Source organism: Oryx dammah, unplaced genomic scaffold (genome assembly GCF_014754425.2).
Source record: "Oryx dammah isolate SB20612 unplaced genomic scaffold, SCBI_Odam_1.1 HiC_scaffold_26, whole genome shotgun sequence".
In the NCBI taxonomy this organism is placed as follows: Eukaryota; Metazoa; Chordata; class Mammalia; order Artiodactyla; family Bovidae; genus Oryx; species Oryx dammah.
Genome location: NW_024070210.1, coordinates 59711728 through 59732078, shown reverse-complemented (window position 1 = coordinate 59732078; position 20351 = coordinate 59711728). Strand labels below are relative to the sequence as shown.

Genomic DNA, 20351 nt, shown 5'->3' with positions numbered 1-20351 from the left:
ACATTTTATATACTGACCTTATATCCTAGATACTGCTGAACTTGTTAACTAATAATTTTTGGTGGATTCCTTAAGGTTTTAAATATATCAGATTATGCCATTTGCAAACAGAGACACTTTTATCTGTTCCTTACCAATTTGGATATTTTAAACTTTTCACTGCCTAACTGCCTACTCAGAACCTCCATACGATATTGAGTAGAAGCATGGCAAGAACAGATGTGCTCATCTTATTCCTGATCTTGGGGAAAAAGCTCTCAGTCTTTCCCAATTAAGCATGATTTTTAGCTGTGAATTTTTTACAGATGTTATTTACCAACTTGAGGACATGTCCATCTATTCTTAGTTTGTTGAGTATTTTTATCACAAATGAGTACTAGATTACCACCAAAGGCTTTAAGGCTTTTTTGCATTAGTTGAGATCATCATGTGGTTTTTGTCCTCTATTCTACTAATATACTGTATTACACTGATTAATTTTCATATGTTAAATTAACCTTGCATTCCTGGAAATAAATCCCACTTTATCACATGCATAATCCTTATAATATACTGCTAGATTCAATTTCCTAATAGTCTGTTGAGGATTTTTGTGTCTCTATTCATAAATGATATTGATCGGTGGTTTCCTTCACTGTGATATCTTTGTCTGGTTTTGTTATTAGTGTAATACTAGTCCCAAAGAATGGAGAAGGAAACGGCAACCCACTCCAGTGTTCTTGCCTGGAGAATCCCAGGGACGGGGAAGCCTGGTGGGCTGCCGTCTATGGGGTCGCACAGAGTCAGACACAACTGAAGCGACTTAGCGGCAGCAGCAGCAGCAATCCCAAAGAATGAGTTAGAAAGTTCCTGTCTCTTGTGTCTTTTGGAAGAGTTTATGAAGGATTGAATTTCAGTCTTCTTTAAAAGTCCTATAGATTTTAGGAATTTGAATCTTATTTTTTCAGTTAGTATAGTTAAAGGTTTATCAATTTTATTGCTCTTTTCAAAGAACTAACTTTGGTTTTATTGATTTTCTCTACAGTCTTTGTTTTATTTCTACTCTATATCTTACTGACGGACTGAAACATCATTATAATAAAGTGTGCCTTACCTCTATTAGTGTTTTTTCTCTTATACTAAAAATAGTTTAAACAAAAGAATTAAAGTTCTGAATAACAGAATGAATTACATTACCTGTTGGATTCTTAATTACACAGCTAGTAGCTCCATGAAGGTCAGCATGGACATAAATGTCCCCTTTAAAACAAATAAATACTACTGTAAGTCTTCTTTCTGTTTAAGTTGAAATTGTTTACTTATTGTTTAAAGCGTTCAAAACCCAAAACGTGTAAGAAAATAAATAAAGAAAAGACCATCTCTCACCATGGGAGGATTTCTCATAGGCCTCCTCAGAGGAAAGCTATGCTAATAAGGCAGATAAAATGGTCATAGTTCTTCTCCCTCCCTCTACCCACACCTCTCTGCTCTATGACCCTGAAGCTGCATCAAGAGGTGGAGTTGGTCCTACCCCTTGACAAAGAGAATGTGGCAGACATGACCAAACGCCAGTTCCCAGTCTAGGCCTAGACAGGCTTGTATGCTTCCTCTTTTTCCTCTCAGAAATTTGCTGAGTTACCATATAAGCGAGCCCAGGCTAGCCTGCTGATTGGTGAGAGACACCTGGTGATGAACGAGTCATCCTAGCAAATGCAAACAAAGGTCCTAAGGACCACAGCTGGTTGACAAATGTGACAAACAATCATGAAGCCAGACTGAAGATAAGTAAGAAATGAGACTAGAGAAGAAGCCAGGAACTTCGTAAGCCACAATAAGGACTTCTCGTTTTATTCTGAAATGTGTGATGACAAATAAATGAGCAAATAAATGAATGCATGGATGATGGTCAACTAGGGAAAAGTAAAGTGCCTGGTTTCTAACAGAAAAAATGAGCAGCCACTGTTTGCCATGGATAGTTCATCTGAGATTTGAAACTCAAAGAAGAGCAAATCCCATACAGTTCCATGAAAGGCTCAGCTCACAATGAAGAGAGTTAGAGAGGACAGAGAGCAAGCCCTGGGCACCATGTAACCTGAACCCTGTTGTTTTCTTTCCTGCTTCTGGATCCTCAAAGGACATAAGATTAGCTCTGATATTGATTATTGATTTCTGATATCCATACTGAGGGTTCAGCTACAGTGAAGTGATGGTTATCAGCAAACAAAAACAAGTGAGAGGCCTTACAACACAGGGGTGAAGCCCTGTTTCTAAATGCATAAAATGTTTACAAACTTCAGCATTTAAAAATTAAGCTTTAAAAAATTTTATGTCCAGCCAGTTTGGAAAATTAAAAGCTATTTTGTTAATGTAGCAGAAAATCAGAAATCTAATACTACAGATTAGCTCAGCATTAATCCTTTAGGAATAGTCACTTAAAATGAAAATTAAGTATCAAAGCACATATTCAACCATAAACCATGAAACTCTACCAATTAAATCTGTCAAACAAAAGAGTACAAGATGAAAATCTACACCTAACATTGAGATAACCAATCCAATTACTTAAGAAAAAATTTTTAGAATTTTAATCTTACTTACCTGGTATCAAGTATCTTTTCACAATTATTTCATTCTGTTGCTGATCTCGTCCACCAATAATTAGATAGTTCTCTGAGCTAATGAACCAGAGGAATTTCTCAAACCTACCAAATTTTAAAGAAAAAAGTTAACATTTTTTCCCCTTCACAGTTGCCTGAATTCAGATCCTTTTAATCAACAAAATAAACCAGAAGGCTCTCCTACGTGTAGGTTAAGACAACTTGATGGCTTAATTTCTTTTAAGGTATCAAGCTGAATTTTACTGAAAACTTGTAATAAATTGCCTTAGGATATTCTTAAAACAACCTTAGTAGAAAGCAATTTAATATTATGTTTAAAAAAATGTTTTCTCTTTATCTCCTTCCCATATAGACAGTCTTAGATTGAAGTTGTAATAATGAATTACAAAAAACATAAAATGTCACCTGGTCCCTAGGTTTAACTCTCTTTCAGTGGGGCACTGGATATTCTTTGGGACTGCAGGTAAGAAAGAAAAATTGTTTTCCCATTCTGTCCTCAATCAACTGAATGTTTACATATATGACATTCTTTGTCCTCAATTAATCAACTTAACATTTACATACATGACATTCTTTACACTTAAAATATGTGAAACCAAAGATTGTCATCAGAAGTGTAAAATTACTTTTCTGAAGAAGCAAATTAACTTGGGTTTTCATGGTTAATACATACTACCACTGATAAAAAGAGTGTTAACTGTCAACTTTAAAATGGATAACCAACAAAGCCCTATTGTATAGCACATGGAACTCAGCTCAATGTTACGTGCCAGCCTGGATGGGAGGCGGGACTGGGGGAGAATGGATCCATGCATATGTATGGCTGAGTCCTTTCGCTATTCACCTGAAACTACAACACTGTTAACCGGCTATACACCCCAATACAAAACAAGGTTTGTTTTTTTTAAATTGAAGAGTGTATATTTGTATGATATTTAGAAAATGAGATGAACATAAATATTTCTATGCTACATATGACTAGTAAGATAATCTTTTTATGATTTAACCTACATTTTAAAATTCCTGGCTAAATATGATAGATTGGGGACTTCCCTGGTGGTCCAGTGGCTAAGACTCTTTACTCCCAATGCAAGGGGACCAGGTTCGATCCCTGGTCAAGGAACTAGACCCCTCATGCTGCAACTAAGGGACTTGGCATACCCAAATAAATAAATATTTTTTAAAAAATTGACAGGTTGAGCACAGGCATTAAACCAAACTCTCTTATATCAAATATAACAGCAGAAGGATTCTACTCTTATTTTCTAAAATGATTTTTTATTAAGTAATACATATACATGGTTCAAATTTTAAGACTATACAGAAATGTAGACAGATCCTACATCTCTATCTTCTACCACTGCTGCTGACCAAGGGGGCCATTAGCTTCTGATGTACCCCTCTCAAGTATTTCTTTATATATAAAAAAGCTAAAATAAATTGCTTATTCTAAACCTTTTCTTTTTTAGACACAACACACTGTACTGCATCTTTTTTTCTCTTTTTACTTAAAAATATATTTTCCTCATTGCTGAATGGATGTACTATGGATTTAACCACTTCCCTACTGATGGTAAAAAGGTTTGTAAAATGACATATACCCAATAAGGACACAAAGAATGAGAAAGGTAAATTAAGGATGTATTTTGTAATCATCCTAGCAAAGGAATGCATAACTAACAGGCCAAAAAAAAGTCAACTCATCAAATGTTGGGGGCCAGCGTGAGGAACTCCGCCCATGGCAAAGGTCATGAGGAAAGAGGCTTGGCATACGCAAAGGCGTGATCAAGCTTCAGGAAACCCCCTGTTCCCGAGCATCTACCCCAAAACCAGAGTCCGTTTTATGCTCTCCCCCATAACCGTTTCTCTTGGAGAAGGAGTTAACATGCAGCTCCAAGGCAATAAAAATTCCTGGGCGTGACAAGAGTGTTCCAGCTTAAGGACTCCTCTGAAGGTTATCTAGCCCGCCTGTATAGGTTCATCTGGCCACATGTGATTGTTTACAGCCTCCCAATCTGAGAGGCACGAGATGTTTTAGACTTACAAAAGGCAAATTCTTTTGGGGAGTTAGAAATTATTAGTATACTGGGTTGTTAGGAATTATATTGGTGAAGGGTTTTTCATTTGTTGTGCCAATAATTGCTGCTAATTCCCTGCTCTGGGTGGGACAAGGATGTCTCCGGTCAAGCCTCTCTGCTGACAGACTAGCTTGTGTGACAGGATTATCCATACTCCTGCCACATGATTGTTTACTACCTCTCAACCATAAACAGCACAGAGAGTTTTGGAGTATTTTGAGAGTCTTAATTAGCACAGGGCTTTTTCTTCTTCTTGAGTCAATGATTGCCACCAGGCCTCCATATCCTTAGGCACCTGGGAATATATTCAATGTATTTGGAATATAGAAAAGGAAATAGAGTAGTTTTTAAGGTTAGCAATACTAGACTTTTTGAGTTAATGAATTTTCTCTTTTGTAATAGATCACTGTGCTTTGTTATAAATCACTGTGTCTTTGTTATGTAAAAATGTAACTTTATCGCTATCTTAAGACTAAATAGATCTTAAGGGGAGCATTGGTAAAATGATTTTCATTTGTTGGGCTGATGTTTGCTGCTAAATCTCCATATTCCCTGCCCTTATAACGAATATAACTAACATATAGGAGAAATAAGTATTAACCTTTAAGCATATAGGAGAGATAGGTATTAACCTTTAAGATTAATCCTGTTAACCTTGGGTTAAATAAATTCCTTTCTTGATTGTAACTCACTACACCCTCACCCTATAGGAATGCAACTTTATCTGGAGGGTGGTGCCTGGTTTAAGGAAAAACACCCTTGGAAGAAATAAGGCTTTTGGTTATCAGAAAGAAAGGATCATAGAATGTCAGGTCTCACTCATGGCCAGAAGATGATGTAATATCCCTAAGACCCCCACGCGTGACTCTGTATTCATCCCTATGTGTAAAAAAAGGTATATAAGCAAACCCCAAAATAAAGAAATCGGATCAGTTTCCGGAAAGACTGATTCCACCATGTCGCTTTTTTCTTGCTCCCGTTTCTCTGGCTGAAATTCAGCCTCTTTTCTCCACTAATTCTCTTACTACACTATCCGTTTCTAATCTCTCTCTATATCTGTAATTAAATATGTATTTTTCCAAAGACACCGACGCCGTCCCCACCTTCGAATTCCCTGGATCCACCAGGGCTGGACCCCGGCAATCAAACAGTAAGACAGTAGATTTAAACCAAAATATATCAGAAACTGTATTAAATATAAACATAGTCAATTCTCTTGGAGATTCCCTGGTGGCTTAAATGGTCAAGAATCTGCCTTCAATGAGAGAGACCTGGGTTCGATCCCCAGGTTGGGAAGATCCCCTGGAGAAAGGAATGGCAATCCAGTCCAGTATTCTTGCCTGTAGAATTTATGGACAGAGGAGCCTGGTGGGCTACGGTCCATGTGGTCACAAAGAATTGGACACAACTGAGTGACGAACACACACACACACAGTCATTTTTCCAGGTAAAATGCAAAGACTGTCAGACTGGGAAAAAAATGATATATGTATCCTTTAAAACATAAGGATATAAAAATGTTGAAATACAATGATGGCAAAAGATAATACCATGCAAACACTAACCAAAACCAGTTGAAACAGTCTGAACATCTCACATAGACAGATAAAATAGATGTAAGTTAAAAGGACATTTCATTAAAAGTAATAAAATGCTCAATTACTGAAAAGAGAAAACAGTTCTATATTGGTATTACCTAACTAGATAGCCTTAACATATATGAAGCAAAAATGCAAAAGTAAAAGGAGCGACAATCCATAATCGTATGATATTCAACACATCTCTCTCAGTAATTGGAAAAACAATCATTAAAAAGAATCAAAGATGCCAAAAATTTGAACACGATTAATAAACATGACTTGATATTTAAAGAAATGTACTCAATAACTCTAGAAAAGACATTCTTTTCAATTATCCATGAAACATTTATAAATAAAGCTGTCTATAAATAGGCTGGACCAGAAAGCAAGTTTCAATAAACATCAAATGTCTGAGATACAGAATATCATCTGTATTACACAAATTAAGCTAAAAATCAGTAACAAAAATATAACCAATCCCCCTCTCAATATGTTCAGAAAGTAAGACATATACTTCTAAATGATGCACGAGTGGAGAAATCACATTGGAAATGAGAATGTATCTCAACATGAAAGATAATGAACATACTAAACAACAAAACGCTGTAGATGGAGATAAAGCCATGCTGATATAAATTTACTGCTTAAATGTATTAGAAAAGAGGCTGAGGGAAGGGGAACAAAAATCAGTGAACTAAGCTTCTATTTCCAGAAATCAGAAAGGGAAATGCAAAAAAACCCCAAAGAAAAGCACAAAGATGAAAATAATTCTTAAAATATTACATATATGATATGGAGATCAATAGCTAAAAACTAGTTTTTTAAGGATCTTAATACTACTGAAAATCTTCTGATCAGATTAATTAAGAAAAAGAGAAGGCACAAATAATTCTTGAATGAAAACAGAGAAGTAATTAAAGATTCTAGGGATGTTAAAAAGTTAAGTGGAGGGACTCCCCTGATGAACTAGTGGTTAAAACTCCATGATTCCACTAGAGGGGGCATAGGTTTGATCCGTGGCCAGAGAACTAAGATCCCACATGCCACATGGTACAGCCAAAAAAGAGAAAAAAAGTTAAGTTGGATATTATTAAACTTTTTGCCAATAAATTTCAAACTTTGGACAAAACAGACAACATCTTAGAAAAGCACTGCTAACCAAAACTAGAAAATCTGAGTGGTCCTATTATTTACTAAAGAATTTGAATTTGTAATGAAAAACTTTCACATAAAGAAAATCTCAGCTGACTTCCATCAAGGACAGTTGACAAAGGAACACTTCTCAGTTGTTTTATGAGATAATATAATCTTATATCAATAGCTAACAAAAGCATTATGAGAAATGAAAATTACACATCAATGATATTCAAGAGATATTAGAGAAAAAAGAAAAAAGCAAAAAAATTTTGAAAGCTGGAAAATAAATGGACAAGTGAGCTGACTCAAGAAGCTGAATCCTAAGCTGATGGTGCAAAAAGTCAAGAATCAAATCAACTTACACTTGTGTGACCCATAAAAAGCACAAGGTACTGCTAGAAATAGGTTTAAGATGAAGTTTAAAACAGAAAGGCTGGCTAAAAATCTGGTTAAGAAGTAACAACTTCCCTAGATCTTTCCAGCTTTGAACATGGTGGTAATTACCCCTTCAACATTCTAACAGAAAAGCCAGAAATTAAACCTATAAAAAGGGTACAAAGAGGATCACTGGCCTAGGGAAAATAAATCACAAATTACATATATTAATATGTAAAAATAGGGCAATTAAGTAAATGTATGAAATACTGGATACTAAGACTCTCTAGCTTATTATTTCCACTGGTCCCCTAAAACGGAGACAGCCAAGTCTTCACTTTACAAGCATAAGCAAAAGAAGCTTTTCTAGGAAATGAGACCAGCTGAAGAGGCAAAAAGAAGTGGCAAAAAGACATTAAGAGTTGCACAGAAAACGGACCACACAGATTATTTTACAAGTCCAACAAACCACAAAGAACTTCCAATCAGCATTTTACAGCTCTACTAGAAAACATGAGCAGACAGTCAAGGATCACCAGACATTAACACAAGTGAACACTGGAGACAAAACCAAAAAATAGAAAAAAGAAACTTGGAGAAGACAGACCTATTAAGAAAAGAATACTAAATAAAATGTAATACAGCAAAACTATTCTCAGTTATAAAGAAATATACTGTTAAAAAACAGAAATTTTTAAAGTAACACTGAAATAACCAAAAATAGCTCAAAACTTGAACATGATAGGAAGAAATAGAAGATCAAAAAATTCAATGGAAGGACTGAAGATAAGGTTGAAAAAAAAACTCAGAATACAGAACAAAAAGAGTGAGATGGAAAAAAAAAATGCAGTGAAACTGGAGAACTGTTGAGGGGGTCCCATATGTACAAAATAAGACTTTTAGAAAGTAAGAAAAAGAACGCAAAACAAAAAACAAACAGAGGGTAGGCGATTTTCTAAGAAATAGTTCAAGAAAATTTCTGTTTCCAAACAAAAAATGCTCACAAATTATCCATCATAAGGATAAAAACGTCCTTACCAACCTATATTCTTGTGAAATTTTGGAAAATTAAGAGGAAAAAAAAAAAAGATCCAGAAGTTTACAGAAAAGCAAAAACAAGTTTCCTATTAAAATTCAACTGTCAAATGACACCAAACTTCAAGATCAAATCTGGAAGTTAATACAATGGAAAATGCCTTTTCAAAAGTCTGAGGAAAACATTTTCAAATTAGAATTCAACACCCATCCAAACTGTTAAGAGTAAAATAATTTTTTTTATACATTGGAGACCTCAAAACTTTACCTCTTACATACCCCTTTTCATGAAGTTTCTAGACCACACAGTCCATCAACAAAAAAAATGGAAGTTTGAGATTCAGGAGAGAGAGGTTAAAGAGAACTTGCAGAATAATAATAAAAGGAAAATTTTAAATGCTTAGAGAAAACATCTAGAACAAAGTAGATCAAAAAGCTCCAGTGAAGACTTCAGCAAGGAGATGATATTGATAAGATTCCAATTGTCTGAACATACTTGGAAGATAATTTGAACATGATTACTAATAAAAACAAAAGAAAAAGAAAGTAAATGAAACGACAATTATTAACTTCAGGGAAGATAAAATGCTGAGCAGGAAAAGAAAAGAAAGCAGAATACTGTATGAACCAGCTGTGACTACAATTTAAATATGCATAATACTCAATACAGAATATCAATTTTGACAAAATTATGCTGTAACTATATTGAGAAGCTAGGTGATGTGTATGTAATGGAGCACAAATGAAAAGAATAAAATCTTCATCTTTCCATAATGGGAAGTTATTAAGAGTATAAAACAGAAAAATTAGGCAGCAATATATTACTAAGAGAAATGGAAGTACATAGCAAAAGAATCAGCTAAAAGAACTAAAAGCTTCCTTGGGAGAGGAGGCAATAAGAGCAGGCAGAGACTTCCCTGGTGGTCCAGCAGTAAAGAATCCACCTTGCAATGCAGGTGACATGGTTTTAATCCCTGGTCAGGGAACTAATCCCACATGCCACAGAGCAACTAAGGCCATGGGCAACAACTCGATAGGCCACAACTATTAGAGCCTGCCCTCTGGGGAGCCCACATGCCACACTCTGAGACTGCTAGCTACAGAAGTTTGCAGGGTTAGTGGTTTTTAACAAGCTTTGTAGAACTGCTTGATTTTCTAAACAATGTGCATGTAGAAGTTTAATAAAAACAAAATATATTTCAAAAACGAACACTTACCAATATACTTTTCTTGCTTTTTGTATAGAGGTAACTGTTTGGACTTCTTTTAAGGTTTGCTTTGTTTTCTTTTCTGCTGATTTGAATGCCTATTTATAAGAAAAGAGTTTTTAAGTAATTTGCTGAAAATTTTATTTAAATAATACCAAGTAAATGATAGGGCAAGAAATAGTTTAGATGTCACGAAATGACACAATCTATATATTAATACACACAACATGCAAGTGAAAGTAATAAAAAAACTCTGCCTTAAATATTAAAATGATTTTTAAACAAATATCTGCTCAAGACCTACAAAAAAAATGGGGGGGGGGGGAGGCGGTTCAAACAGTTCACTTGTTTGCCAGATAATCAGTGCAACCATACAGGAGGTTTAGGGCTAGATGTCAGACACACAACAATGAATAAGTCACTGGGGTCTAGGAGAAGAGATATGTAAATACATAATCATTCAAATAAACATGGTAAGTGCTACAAAGGATGCTACAAGAGTATAACAAGGGAATCTAGATTTATAATTGATTATGGTCAAAGGTATTTCTGAGGAAATGGCACTTAGGCTAAAGCCTGAAGGATTAATGGAATTACCAACGCAAAGAATAAAAAGATAAGGAAAAGGGCAGTTTGATCAGCAAGTATGATCACAGGGTAAAGTGTCAAAAAATGAGATTGGAGAGGAAGATAGAAGTAAGTCATGAAGGCCATTCATTTAACAGATTTTAGTGTGACTAGGTTCCAGGCAATATTCTAGGAAATGGGACACAGCAATGAATAAAACAGATAAAGATTTCACATTCATACAATCTACATTCTAGAGGAAAGATAGATAATCATATGTTGGGGTGTATGTTTTTAAACAAAAAAAACAAAGAGTAAAGAGAAACTGAGGGCAGTCGTATTTTTACTTCGAGTGGTCCAAAAAGGCCTTTCTGATAAAGGCTTATTTAAGTAGACATGAATGAAGAGGGGGATCCAACCACAAAAAAATCTGAGGGAAGAACGTTCTCAGCAGAAAGAGTAGCAAGTGCAAACGCCCTGAGAAAGTAGCATGGGCCATTGTTGTAGGAACAGCTTAAGATCCCACTGTAGTTGGAAAGAGTATGTAACTGTCTGCTGCAGTTACCAAATCATGTCCAACTCTTGTGACCCCATGGACTACAGCCCATGAGGCTCTTTTGTCTATGCGATTCTTCAGGCGAGAATACTGAAGTGGGTTGCCATTTCTTTCTCCAGGGGATCTTCCCAACCAGGGATCAAACTCCAGTCTCGAGAACTGCAGGTGGAGTCTTCACTGACTGAGCCACCAGGGAAGCCCCGTGTAACAGGATAGGTGATGTGATCAAAGGGAAGCAGATCGTGTAGTACCTGATGGGCCAGAAGGGCTTTATAGTGTCTTAAATAAGATGGGAAGAAACTGGAAGATCTGAACAGAGAAAAAACACTTCACTTTTATTTAAAAGGACTTACTGAATATGAGAAGAGTCCAAGATGACACCAGCATTTTTAACTTGAGCAAAGGGGAAATTACTGAGATAGAGAAATCCAGGGAAGACAGGCTTAGGGGAGAAAATAAATACTGGAAATACACACATTTTAAGCAAAATTATATTAGAAAACTATTTCTGAATTTGAAAACCTCATTTAAAAATGGAAGAAATAATTCAGTTCAATTCAGTTCAGTCGCTCAGTCATGTCAGACTCTTTGTGACTCCATGAACCACAGCACACCAGGCCTCCCTGTCCATTACCAACTCCCAGAGTGCACCCAAACCCATGTCCATCAAGTCAATGATGCCATCCAACAATCTCATCCTCTGTCGTCCCCTTCTCCTCCTGCCTCCAATCCCTCCCAGCATCAGAGTCTTTTCCAGTGAGTCAACTCTTTGCATGAGGTGGCCAAAGTACTGGAGTTTCAGCTTTAGCATCAGTCCTTCCAGTGAACAACCCAGGACTGATCTCCTTTAGAATGGATTGGTTGGATCTCCTTGAAGTCCAAGGGACTCTCAAGAGTCTTCTCCCACACCACAGTTCAAAACCACCAATTCTTTGGCACTCAGCTTTCCTCACAGTCCAACTCTCATATCCATACATGACTACTGAAAAAACCATAGCCTTGACTAGACAGACCTTTGTTGGCAAAGTCATGTCTCTGCTTTTGAATATGCTGTCTAGGTTGGTCATAACTTTCCCTCCAAAGAGAGAGTGTCTTTTAATTTCATGGCTGCAGTCACCATCTGCAGTGATTTTGGAGCCCAAAAAAATAGTCAGCCAGTTTCCACTGTTTCCCCATCTATTTCCCATGAAGTGATGGGACCGGATGCCATGATCTTCGTTTTCTGAATGTTGAGCTTTAAGCCAGCTTTTTCAATCTCCTCTTTCATCAAGAGGCTTTTTAGTTCCTCTTCAGTTTCTGCCATAAGGGTGGTATCATCTGCATATCTGAGGTGATTGATATTTCTCCCAGCAATCTTGATTCCAGCTTGTGCTTCTTCCAGCCCAGAGTTTCTCATGATGTACTCTGCATATAAGTTAAATTAGCAGGGTGACAATATACAGCCTTGATGTACTCCTTTTCCTATTTGGAACCAGTCTGTTGTTCCATGTCCAGTTCTAACTGTTGCTTCCTGACCTGCATATAGGTTTCTCAAGAGGCAGGTCAGGTAGTCTGGTATTCCCATCTCTTTCAGAATTTTCCACAGTCTGTTGTGAACCACACAGTCAAAGGCTTTGGCATAGTCAATAAAGCAGAAATAGATGTTTTTCTGGAACTCTCTTGCTTTTTCAATGATCCATCAGATGTTGGCAATTTGATCTCTGGTTCCTCTGCCTTTTCTAAAACCAGCTTGAACATCTGGAAGTTCACAGTTCACGTACTGCTGAAGCCTGGCTTGGAGAATTTTGAGCGTTACTTTACTAGTGTGTGCTGCTTAATAAATATCTTCTGCTTCTGTTAGGTCCATACCATTTCTGTCCTTTATTGAGCCCATCTTTGCATGAAATGTTCCCTGGTGCTGCTGCTGTTGCTAAGTTGCTTCAATTGTGTCCGACTCTTAGTGACCCCATAGACGGCAGCCCACCAGGCTCCCCCATCCCTGGGATTCTCCAGGCAAGAACACGAGTGGGTTTCCATTTCCTTCTCCAATGCATGAAAGTGAAAAGTGAAAGTGAAGTTGCTCAGTCGTGTCCCAACTCCTAGCGACCCCGTGGACTGCAGCCTACCAGGCTCCTTCATCCATGGGATTTGCCAGGCAAGAGTACTGGAGTAGGGTGCCACTGCCTTCTCCATTGAGTGCAATTGTGAGGTAGTTTAAGCATTCTTTGACATTGCCTTTCTTTGAGATTAGAATGAAAACTGACCTTTTCCAGTCCTGTGGCCACTGCTGAGTTTTCCAGATTTGCTGACATATTGAGTGCAGCACTTTCACAGCATCATCTTTTAGGATCTGAAATAGCTCAACTGGAATTCCATCACTTCCACTAGCTCTGTTCATCGTGATGCTTCCTAAGACCCACCTGACTTCATATCCAGGATGTCCAGCTCTACATGAGTGTGAGTGATCACACCTTTGTGATTATCTTGGTTGTGAAGATCTTTTTTGTATAGTTCTTCTGTGTATTCTTGCCACCTCTTGTTAATATCTTCTGCTTCTGTTAGGTCCATACCATTTCTGTCCTTTATTGAGCCCATCTTTGCATGAAATGTTCCCTTGGTGTGTCTTAATTTTCTTGAAGAGAACTCTAGTCTTTCCCATTCTATTGTTTTCCTCTATTTCTTCGCATTGATTGCTGAGGAAGGCTTATCTCTCCTTGCTATTCTTTGGAACTCTGCATTCAAATGGGCATATCTTTTCTTTTCTCCTTTGCCTTTTGCCTCTCTTCTTTTCTCAGCTGTTTGTCCTCCTCAGACAGCCATTTTGATTCTTTGCATTTCTTTTTCTTGGGGATGGTCTTGCTCCCGCTCCCTGCCTCCTGTACAATGTCACAAACCTCCGTCCATAGTCCATCAGGCACTCTGTCTATCAGATCTAGTCCCTTAAATCTGCTTCTCACTTACACTGTATAGTCATAAGGGATTTGACAGAGATCATTGTCATTTTTGAGACTGCGAAGAAATAATTAAGTCCATTAAATTAATAAGGCAGAGAAAAACAATGAACGTTTACTCTAAGACATATTAAGTACCTTCTCAGCAGCTTCAACAGTCTTCTGTGTTTTCTTAGCAGCATATCTCTTGTGATCATAATACCTAGAAAAATGTATCTCTTAATTTTAGATAAAATCTTTACACTTTAGTTTTCCATTTACATTATTCCTAATTTTATAGGCTCTCAAACAATTAAGAACAAGTTTTACACATTATATAACTTTTGTTTTGTATGTTGTATATGAAAAAGTTAAATAATGCACAAAGTTTTAAAATATTTTCTGAAAAGTATTTCACCCCGAAGTATATATAGTCAAAATAATACCTCTTATCCTTAATACCCTAACAGATTTATTGCAGATAATATTGTACCTAACTTATACTTATGGGAATTCCCTGGCAGTCCAGTGGTTAGGAATCCTTGTTTTCGCTGCAGGGGACACAGGTTTGATCTCTGATAGTCAGGGAACTAAAGTCTCGCATGCCTTACAACACAGCCAAAAAATAAATTTAATTTATACTTAAATTTGTGACTTACTTTTTGGCATTGGCATATGCTGACAAGCTGAGATCAACATCAACAAGCAATGGCCTGTTTTTCTGAGGCTTCTGCAGTTGCTTATTCTTTTGCTTTTTCTTTTTTCCTTTTGGTGGTTCAGTTTCATTTTTCTCAGTACTGATGTCACCATCAACATCGTCATCTTCCTCCTCTGATAACAAGTATGGATTTCTATTAAAAATATTCAATAGTATTTCACTAACGTCAATGACATCACTTTCTTATTTTTTTTCTCAATGAAATCATAAATGGTCTACAGTACTTAAAAAGTTGCATTATTTTAATGTAAATTAATGTTTCCCAGTATTTTCAAAGAAAAATTTTCAAATAAATTTTTAATGAATACAGTTTTAGCAAAATAAACATTAACTGCTTAACTAAGAATCAAACTTACCTTAGCAGCATTGTTACATGGTTTGTTTGTAGTTTTAATTCTTTGATTGCATTTGCAACAGGGTCTCCTTGAGCCTGGGCTTCTTTCACAATTAACCCGATTTCCGTCCAATCTATCTGGTTGGCTAAAGCACTTCGAACAACCTGAATGGCTCTGTCAACTATCTGTAAGTTCATTTCTATAAGTTCTCCTTTAAGTTTGTCTATTTCCTTAAGAAATAAGCCAAAAAAAATTTTGTTTCAATGCCAGTTAAACTTCCCATTTTTTAAAAAGTATTTGAAAGAAAGCTTAAACATGGTACCTGAGCCTGCTGAAGAGCTTCTAATCTGTTTTCGTGATCCTTTCGGACATTATCTAATTTCTTCAATGCTTGTTTTTCCTTTTGTTGACAAGACAGAATTTTTAAAAATCAGATTTCTTCTCCCATCTGTACCCTCTCTCTCTTGCCTCCTGAGACTCAACTTTCCCACCCCTACTTCTGCCTCCTCAGTGTTGTTACTAGCCAGCTGAAGCCCTCTGTAGTCCACCTCCCCAGGTCTATCCTACCCCAAAGTGTTTCATGATCCAAAATTACCTCTCCTGACCATCTACCTCCCATTTGCTATATAGGAATGTGTATTTAAGATATGTCCCTAATGCCCTTGCATTATTCAAGGCAGAATTCAAGACATTTTTCCCTATGACATAAATGTAAAGTTTGGGGAAATGCATCCTTAGCATGAGTTCCTAAAATAGCTTCTTTTTATTTTATTGCTGCTTTTAATTTCTCTTATTTGTATCTATTCTTTTTCCTAAACTTACCATACAAAGGTTGATGGTAGTTATCTGACCTTTTATATAGTCAGTACTCAGTATCTGCAGATACAAAACCTACAGATATGGGAGGCCGACTATATTCATTGTACTATACCATTTTGTAAAATCCTTGGATTTCTGGTACCCACAGAAGCTCCCGGAACAATCCACTGCAGGCAGTGAGGGATGACTGTGTAGCATTTTATCACCTGGAACTTACATTTTAAGTTCCATACAACTTACTGATATGGGAGCTAATTTTTCACAATAGTCACAGCATCATCAATTAATGAATATTTGCATGCTAGATATAATATTAAAAATACTTAAATTGTAAGAATGGTGACTATTAAAAGAATGCACAATTGCTAATATAATCCATGTGTATTCTGATGCACATAAAAATATGGGGTTCAACGTTACCCTTAAACATGTTTACTTGCTAAAGTGCTGCCACCATATGGCAATCATACTATGTAACTGGTAACCCACCTGCTTTGAAATTCTGATTTTTACTAATTTAAAAAAAAAACTGAGGGTGGGGAGGACACAGGCATTCACGTAAAGTTTTTGCACACATATTTTAAGATCTTATGAATATTTTTAAAAATCAAATCTCCTTGAACTCAAGAGTGACTGTGGTCATTTTCTAAAACTTCTCTGCAGTGAAAGCCCCTTAAACATGGTCAGATGTGCTGGGAAAACATAGCATATTAAACCTTCCTTGAGGAGTCACGATGCACACAAAGCATATTAAAGGTCTAGTTCAAAAGCCCACTTTAATATATGTATTGAAAAATCTTCCCTCTCCTTTGGCCCAGGGCTTCCCTGGTAGTTCAGATGGTAAAGAATATGCCTGCAATGCAGGAGACCTGGGTTTGATCAGTGGGTTGGGAAGATGCCCTGGAGAAGGGCATGGCAACCCACTCCAGTATTCCTGCCTGGAGAATTCTATGGACAGAGGAGCCTGGCAGGCTACAGTCCATGGAGTCGCAAAGAGCTGGTCATGACCGAGCAACTTTCACTTCATTTTCACTCCTTTGGCCCATTTAAAAATCTCCTCCTTGAAACACTATTCCTTTTACAGCAAAGTTTGAGAAGCTCTGGGTAGTTATAATAAAGCAAATCATACTAGGGAATAAATAACAGGCCTCCTTGTCACTGTATTTTCTGGTTTAGAGAGTATCTTATACACTGATAGAGCAAATGAGTGGGGCTTTTGTCTGTGTAACCCGGTTCCCCTGGACCTTTATCAATATTCCAAGACATCAGGGCATTCCCATACTACTTCTAAAAGTCTACCCATTCCTGTATGAGAGCATCACCTACCCAGCAAACCACACTTAAGTCCAGTTTATATTAAAAAAATTTAATATAATAAATTATATTAAATGTTATTTATTTTAAAGTGTGGTTTTATATAAACCACACTTAAGGTTTAATATAAATGTTTTTAATAATACCATACCTGTTGTAAAGCTTTTAAATCTATTTTCTGACCTTCTATCTTGGAATAAAATTCATCTACGGCCTTATCAAAAAAAAGAAAAAGACAATCAACCAGCTGAAAAAAAAAACCCGAAAAATATGGTCTCTGCATCAACTTTCATACACAGAATTTTAGAGTCCATTTTGTTTCATAACCACTTGAACTTGAGCAGATTTCCAGTAAATGTATTATACAGCTAAACAGTCAAGAATCAAATTAAGTTCAGATCTTTGGTCCTTCATCTTAAAATAAAGTGGCAACAAACTTTTCCAACAGTCTGTATCTGTGACCTCACTGATTTTTAATGTCCAGATTCATAGTGATTGTAGAGCAAAAATATTTTCAATTTCTCAAAGGAAGCTGGATTAATCTAATTCATATCATGCTAACTGGTCAAAAAACAGAATCATAAAACCCACCTTGTCAAATGATTCAAATTCTATATATGGACATTGTGAATGTTGAGAAAACAAGAAAGGATGAAATTCCTCATACCTGTAAAACATATTTACTATATCACATTCAAGAACATTAATAAACACCCAAAGCAAATAGACCCATGCCTACATACTTACGTGAGTATGTCTTCAGTTGGCTTATCTACTTCCAGGCTTGGTTTTATTTCTCTTTTCTGAATGATATACCCCTATAAAAATCCAACATTAAAACTAATTTCTATTTATAATTAACAAAGATTTACTTTCCTTGAATGATATTGACTTTATTAGCTTATCAGTAGGATTTGTCTATTGATTGTATCACTTCTCAAAATGACGTTTTTAAGGATCAGTAAGAATCATCAAAACCTACTAATTCACATGGACAAGAGAAAATCAGGGTATAAAGAAAATGAATATTAATGATTTGACAAAGTAGTAGGATTATACATGTGCATTTTGCTTTTTTCTTCCATTCTTCAGATGTTCTGAAATTTAAAAGAGCCAAAAGCACTTTACTTCCAGGAGAAAAAGTCTTTGGTTCACACTGCTGGTAGGAAATTTTAGTTCATTTTAATAACTGGGTGAAGGGTACATTTGTACTGAATTTAGCTATAATTAATCAGAACTTTTCCTAAACCTTTTTGTAAGTGAAGTTATACTTGGAATAGGAAAGAAAAATAAGATATGAGGTAATTCAGCAGATATTTAATAATTTAAAAGATGCTAGTAAATTTTTAGAAAGTGATGGCAAATTAAAATGTGCTTTTCTATCTAAAAATCAACCTAAGAGGAAATATCTTCAAATTCCTCAAATTTCTGGGAGTGCTGATACTGACCCAGTATTTTGTAGATTTAAGGAACAGAACAAAAATCAGAAACCAATAGCAATTAAAAAAAAAAAAACTACCCTAGAATAAGCATATTATAGATGTTAAATTTCCAAATTACAACAAAAATTTACATATGCTGATCCTTCAGTGAAAATTCTAATATCTAAGCCACAACAATATATAGCATATATTATGTGGCACTACCTTTCCATTGAAGCTGGATGTTGTTTTCATATACTCTTCTGCTTTCTGTAGACAAACAAGTACTTTTTCAATATCTAACAGGGAAATAAGAAAGGAAAGAATGAGTACCAATCAACTGTCCATTAGCCATTACTAAACACCTATGCAGAAAATAGAAAGTGTTTATGAAATAATAAAGTTATTTAAGAAAATTAGTTATTTCATGCTTATAATCAATGTATTAAATAAGAATATATCTTGGTCACTTGTTGTCCCAACAGCTTTTATTGAATCCATCTTTCCCCTCATGATCTGAAAGATACTTCTGTTCATATGCTAAAGTCTCACATATATTTGGGCAAGTTTCTGAATTCTTTATGCTATGTATTCCTTCTCCCAAAACTTAATTACTACAGTTTCATAATGCATTTTAATCTATGAAAAGATTATTCTCTATCATTACTATTATTTTCCAGAGTTTTCCTGAACATTTTTATATGCTTTTTATTGCACATCAGATTCATTTTAAAAAGAAAGCGTAATACCAAAATTAGCAATACCACCTGTCAGCATTTTGAACTAGACTGCACTGAATTCATATATTTCAGAAACTAAATCATTCATTTCAAACATTCAGTTTGTATTTTTAAATTCACAAAAAATTTGACAGCATAAAAATGATCCCTAAACCTTAAGAAATAATATATAATCCCAAAACATAAATAGCAAAAATGATTTTTTTTAATTTTACATGAGAATCTGCAGATAAAAACTTGTCAAAGACCAAATCTTCCATTTTTTTCCTTATATTTCCTACAATTTTTTATTATCCTAATCTAGAAGTTAATCTAGGTTTAATTAATCTAGAAAGTGAATTTAAGTAGTTACAAAAGCCTAATTTATTATGTAGTCACAGCACAGCACGTACAGAGTTAAAATGCATAAATAATGCTACTTCTAGAAACACCTCAGATGCTGAGTCTGAAGGTGAATAATTCAACTCCTTCAAGCCTCCAGAGATTGTCTCAAGTGCAGTAACCCCTTCAAAAATTTAGAGAGAGGGAGGGAGAATACTTCATAATTGAAAGGTAATAGGGTAGATCAAAAGATTAAACTGCGTGTTACTAGGGATAAAATGTCACATTAGAGTACAAAGTCAGGAATATAATATGGACAGAATACTCATAGGTCAAATTGTTTTTAAGTTTAAAACTATTCACTCACTGATTACTTTTCCCAGAAATAATTTTCATAGGTTTAAAAAAATGAAATAAATAAAAATGGGCAAAACTTGTAGCATGCACATATACCTTTACTTTCAAATTTTTCATCCACTTTGACATTGGCAGGGAATCCATTTTCTATAAGACAGTGCTCAATGAGAGCTGGTCCATAGGCTATAAAAGCAAAGGATATTATTTGTAGTATTTTCCTATAAAATTTCACATTCAAAATATAATACTAATGTATATCCCAATATAAGTCATCTACTCAATAG

The 20351-nt window shown here is 35.7% G+C and overlaps 1 protein-coding gene across 2 annotated transcripts in view; it reads right to left on the bottom strand.

Annotated features, from left to right (window-relative positions):
• The window catches only part of NEMF (nuclear export mediator factor), a 56052-nt gene that overhangs the window by 19722 nt on the left and 15979 nt on the right, over positions 1 to 20351 (bottom strand). For both annotated transcript variants that reach the window (XM_040226785.1, XM_040226784.1), the window contains exons 7-18: positions 20164 to 20250; positions 18875 to 18948; positions 17976 to 18046; positions 17820 to 17895; positions 17380 to 17442; positions 15418 to 15495; positions 15117 to 15325; positions 14702 to 14893; positions 14202 to 14265; positions 10020 to 10108; positions 2578 to 2681; positions 1177 to 1239 (exon numbers count right to left, since the gene is read on the bottom strand). In XM_040226785.1, coding sequence (XP_040082719.1) covers positions 1177 to 1239; positions 2578 to 2681; positions 10020 to 10108; positions 14202 to 14265; positions 14702 to 14893; positions 15117 to 15325; positions 15418 to 15495; positions 17380 to 17442; positions 17820 to 17895; positions 17976 to 18046; positions 18875 to 18948; positions 20164 to 20250 — 1170 coding nt within the window. The remainder of the gene's footprint in view (positions 1 to 1176; positions 1240 to 2577; positions 2682 to 10019; positions 10109 to 14201; positions 14266 to 14701; positions 14894 to 15116; positions 15326 to 15417; positions 15496 to 17379; positions 17443 to 17819; positions 17896 to 17975; positions 18047 to 18874; positions 18949 to 20163; positions 20251 to 20351) is intronic.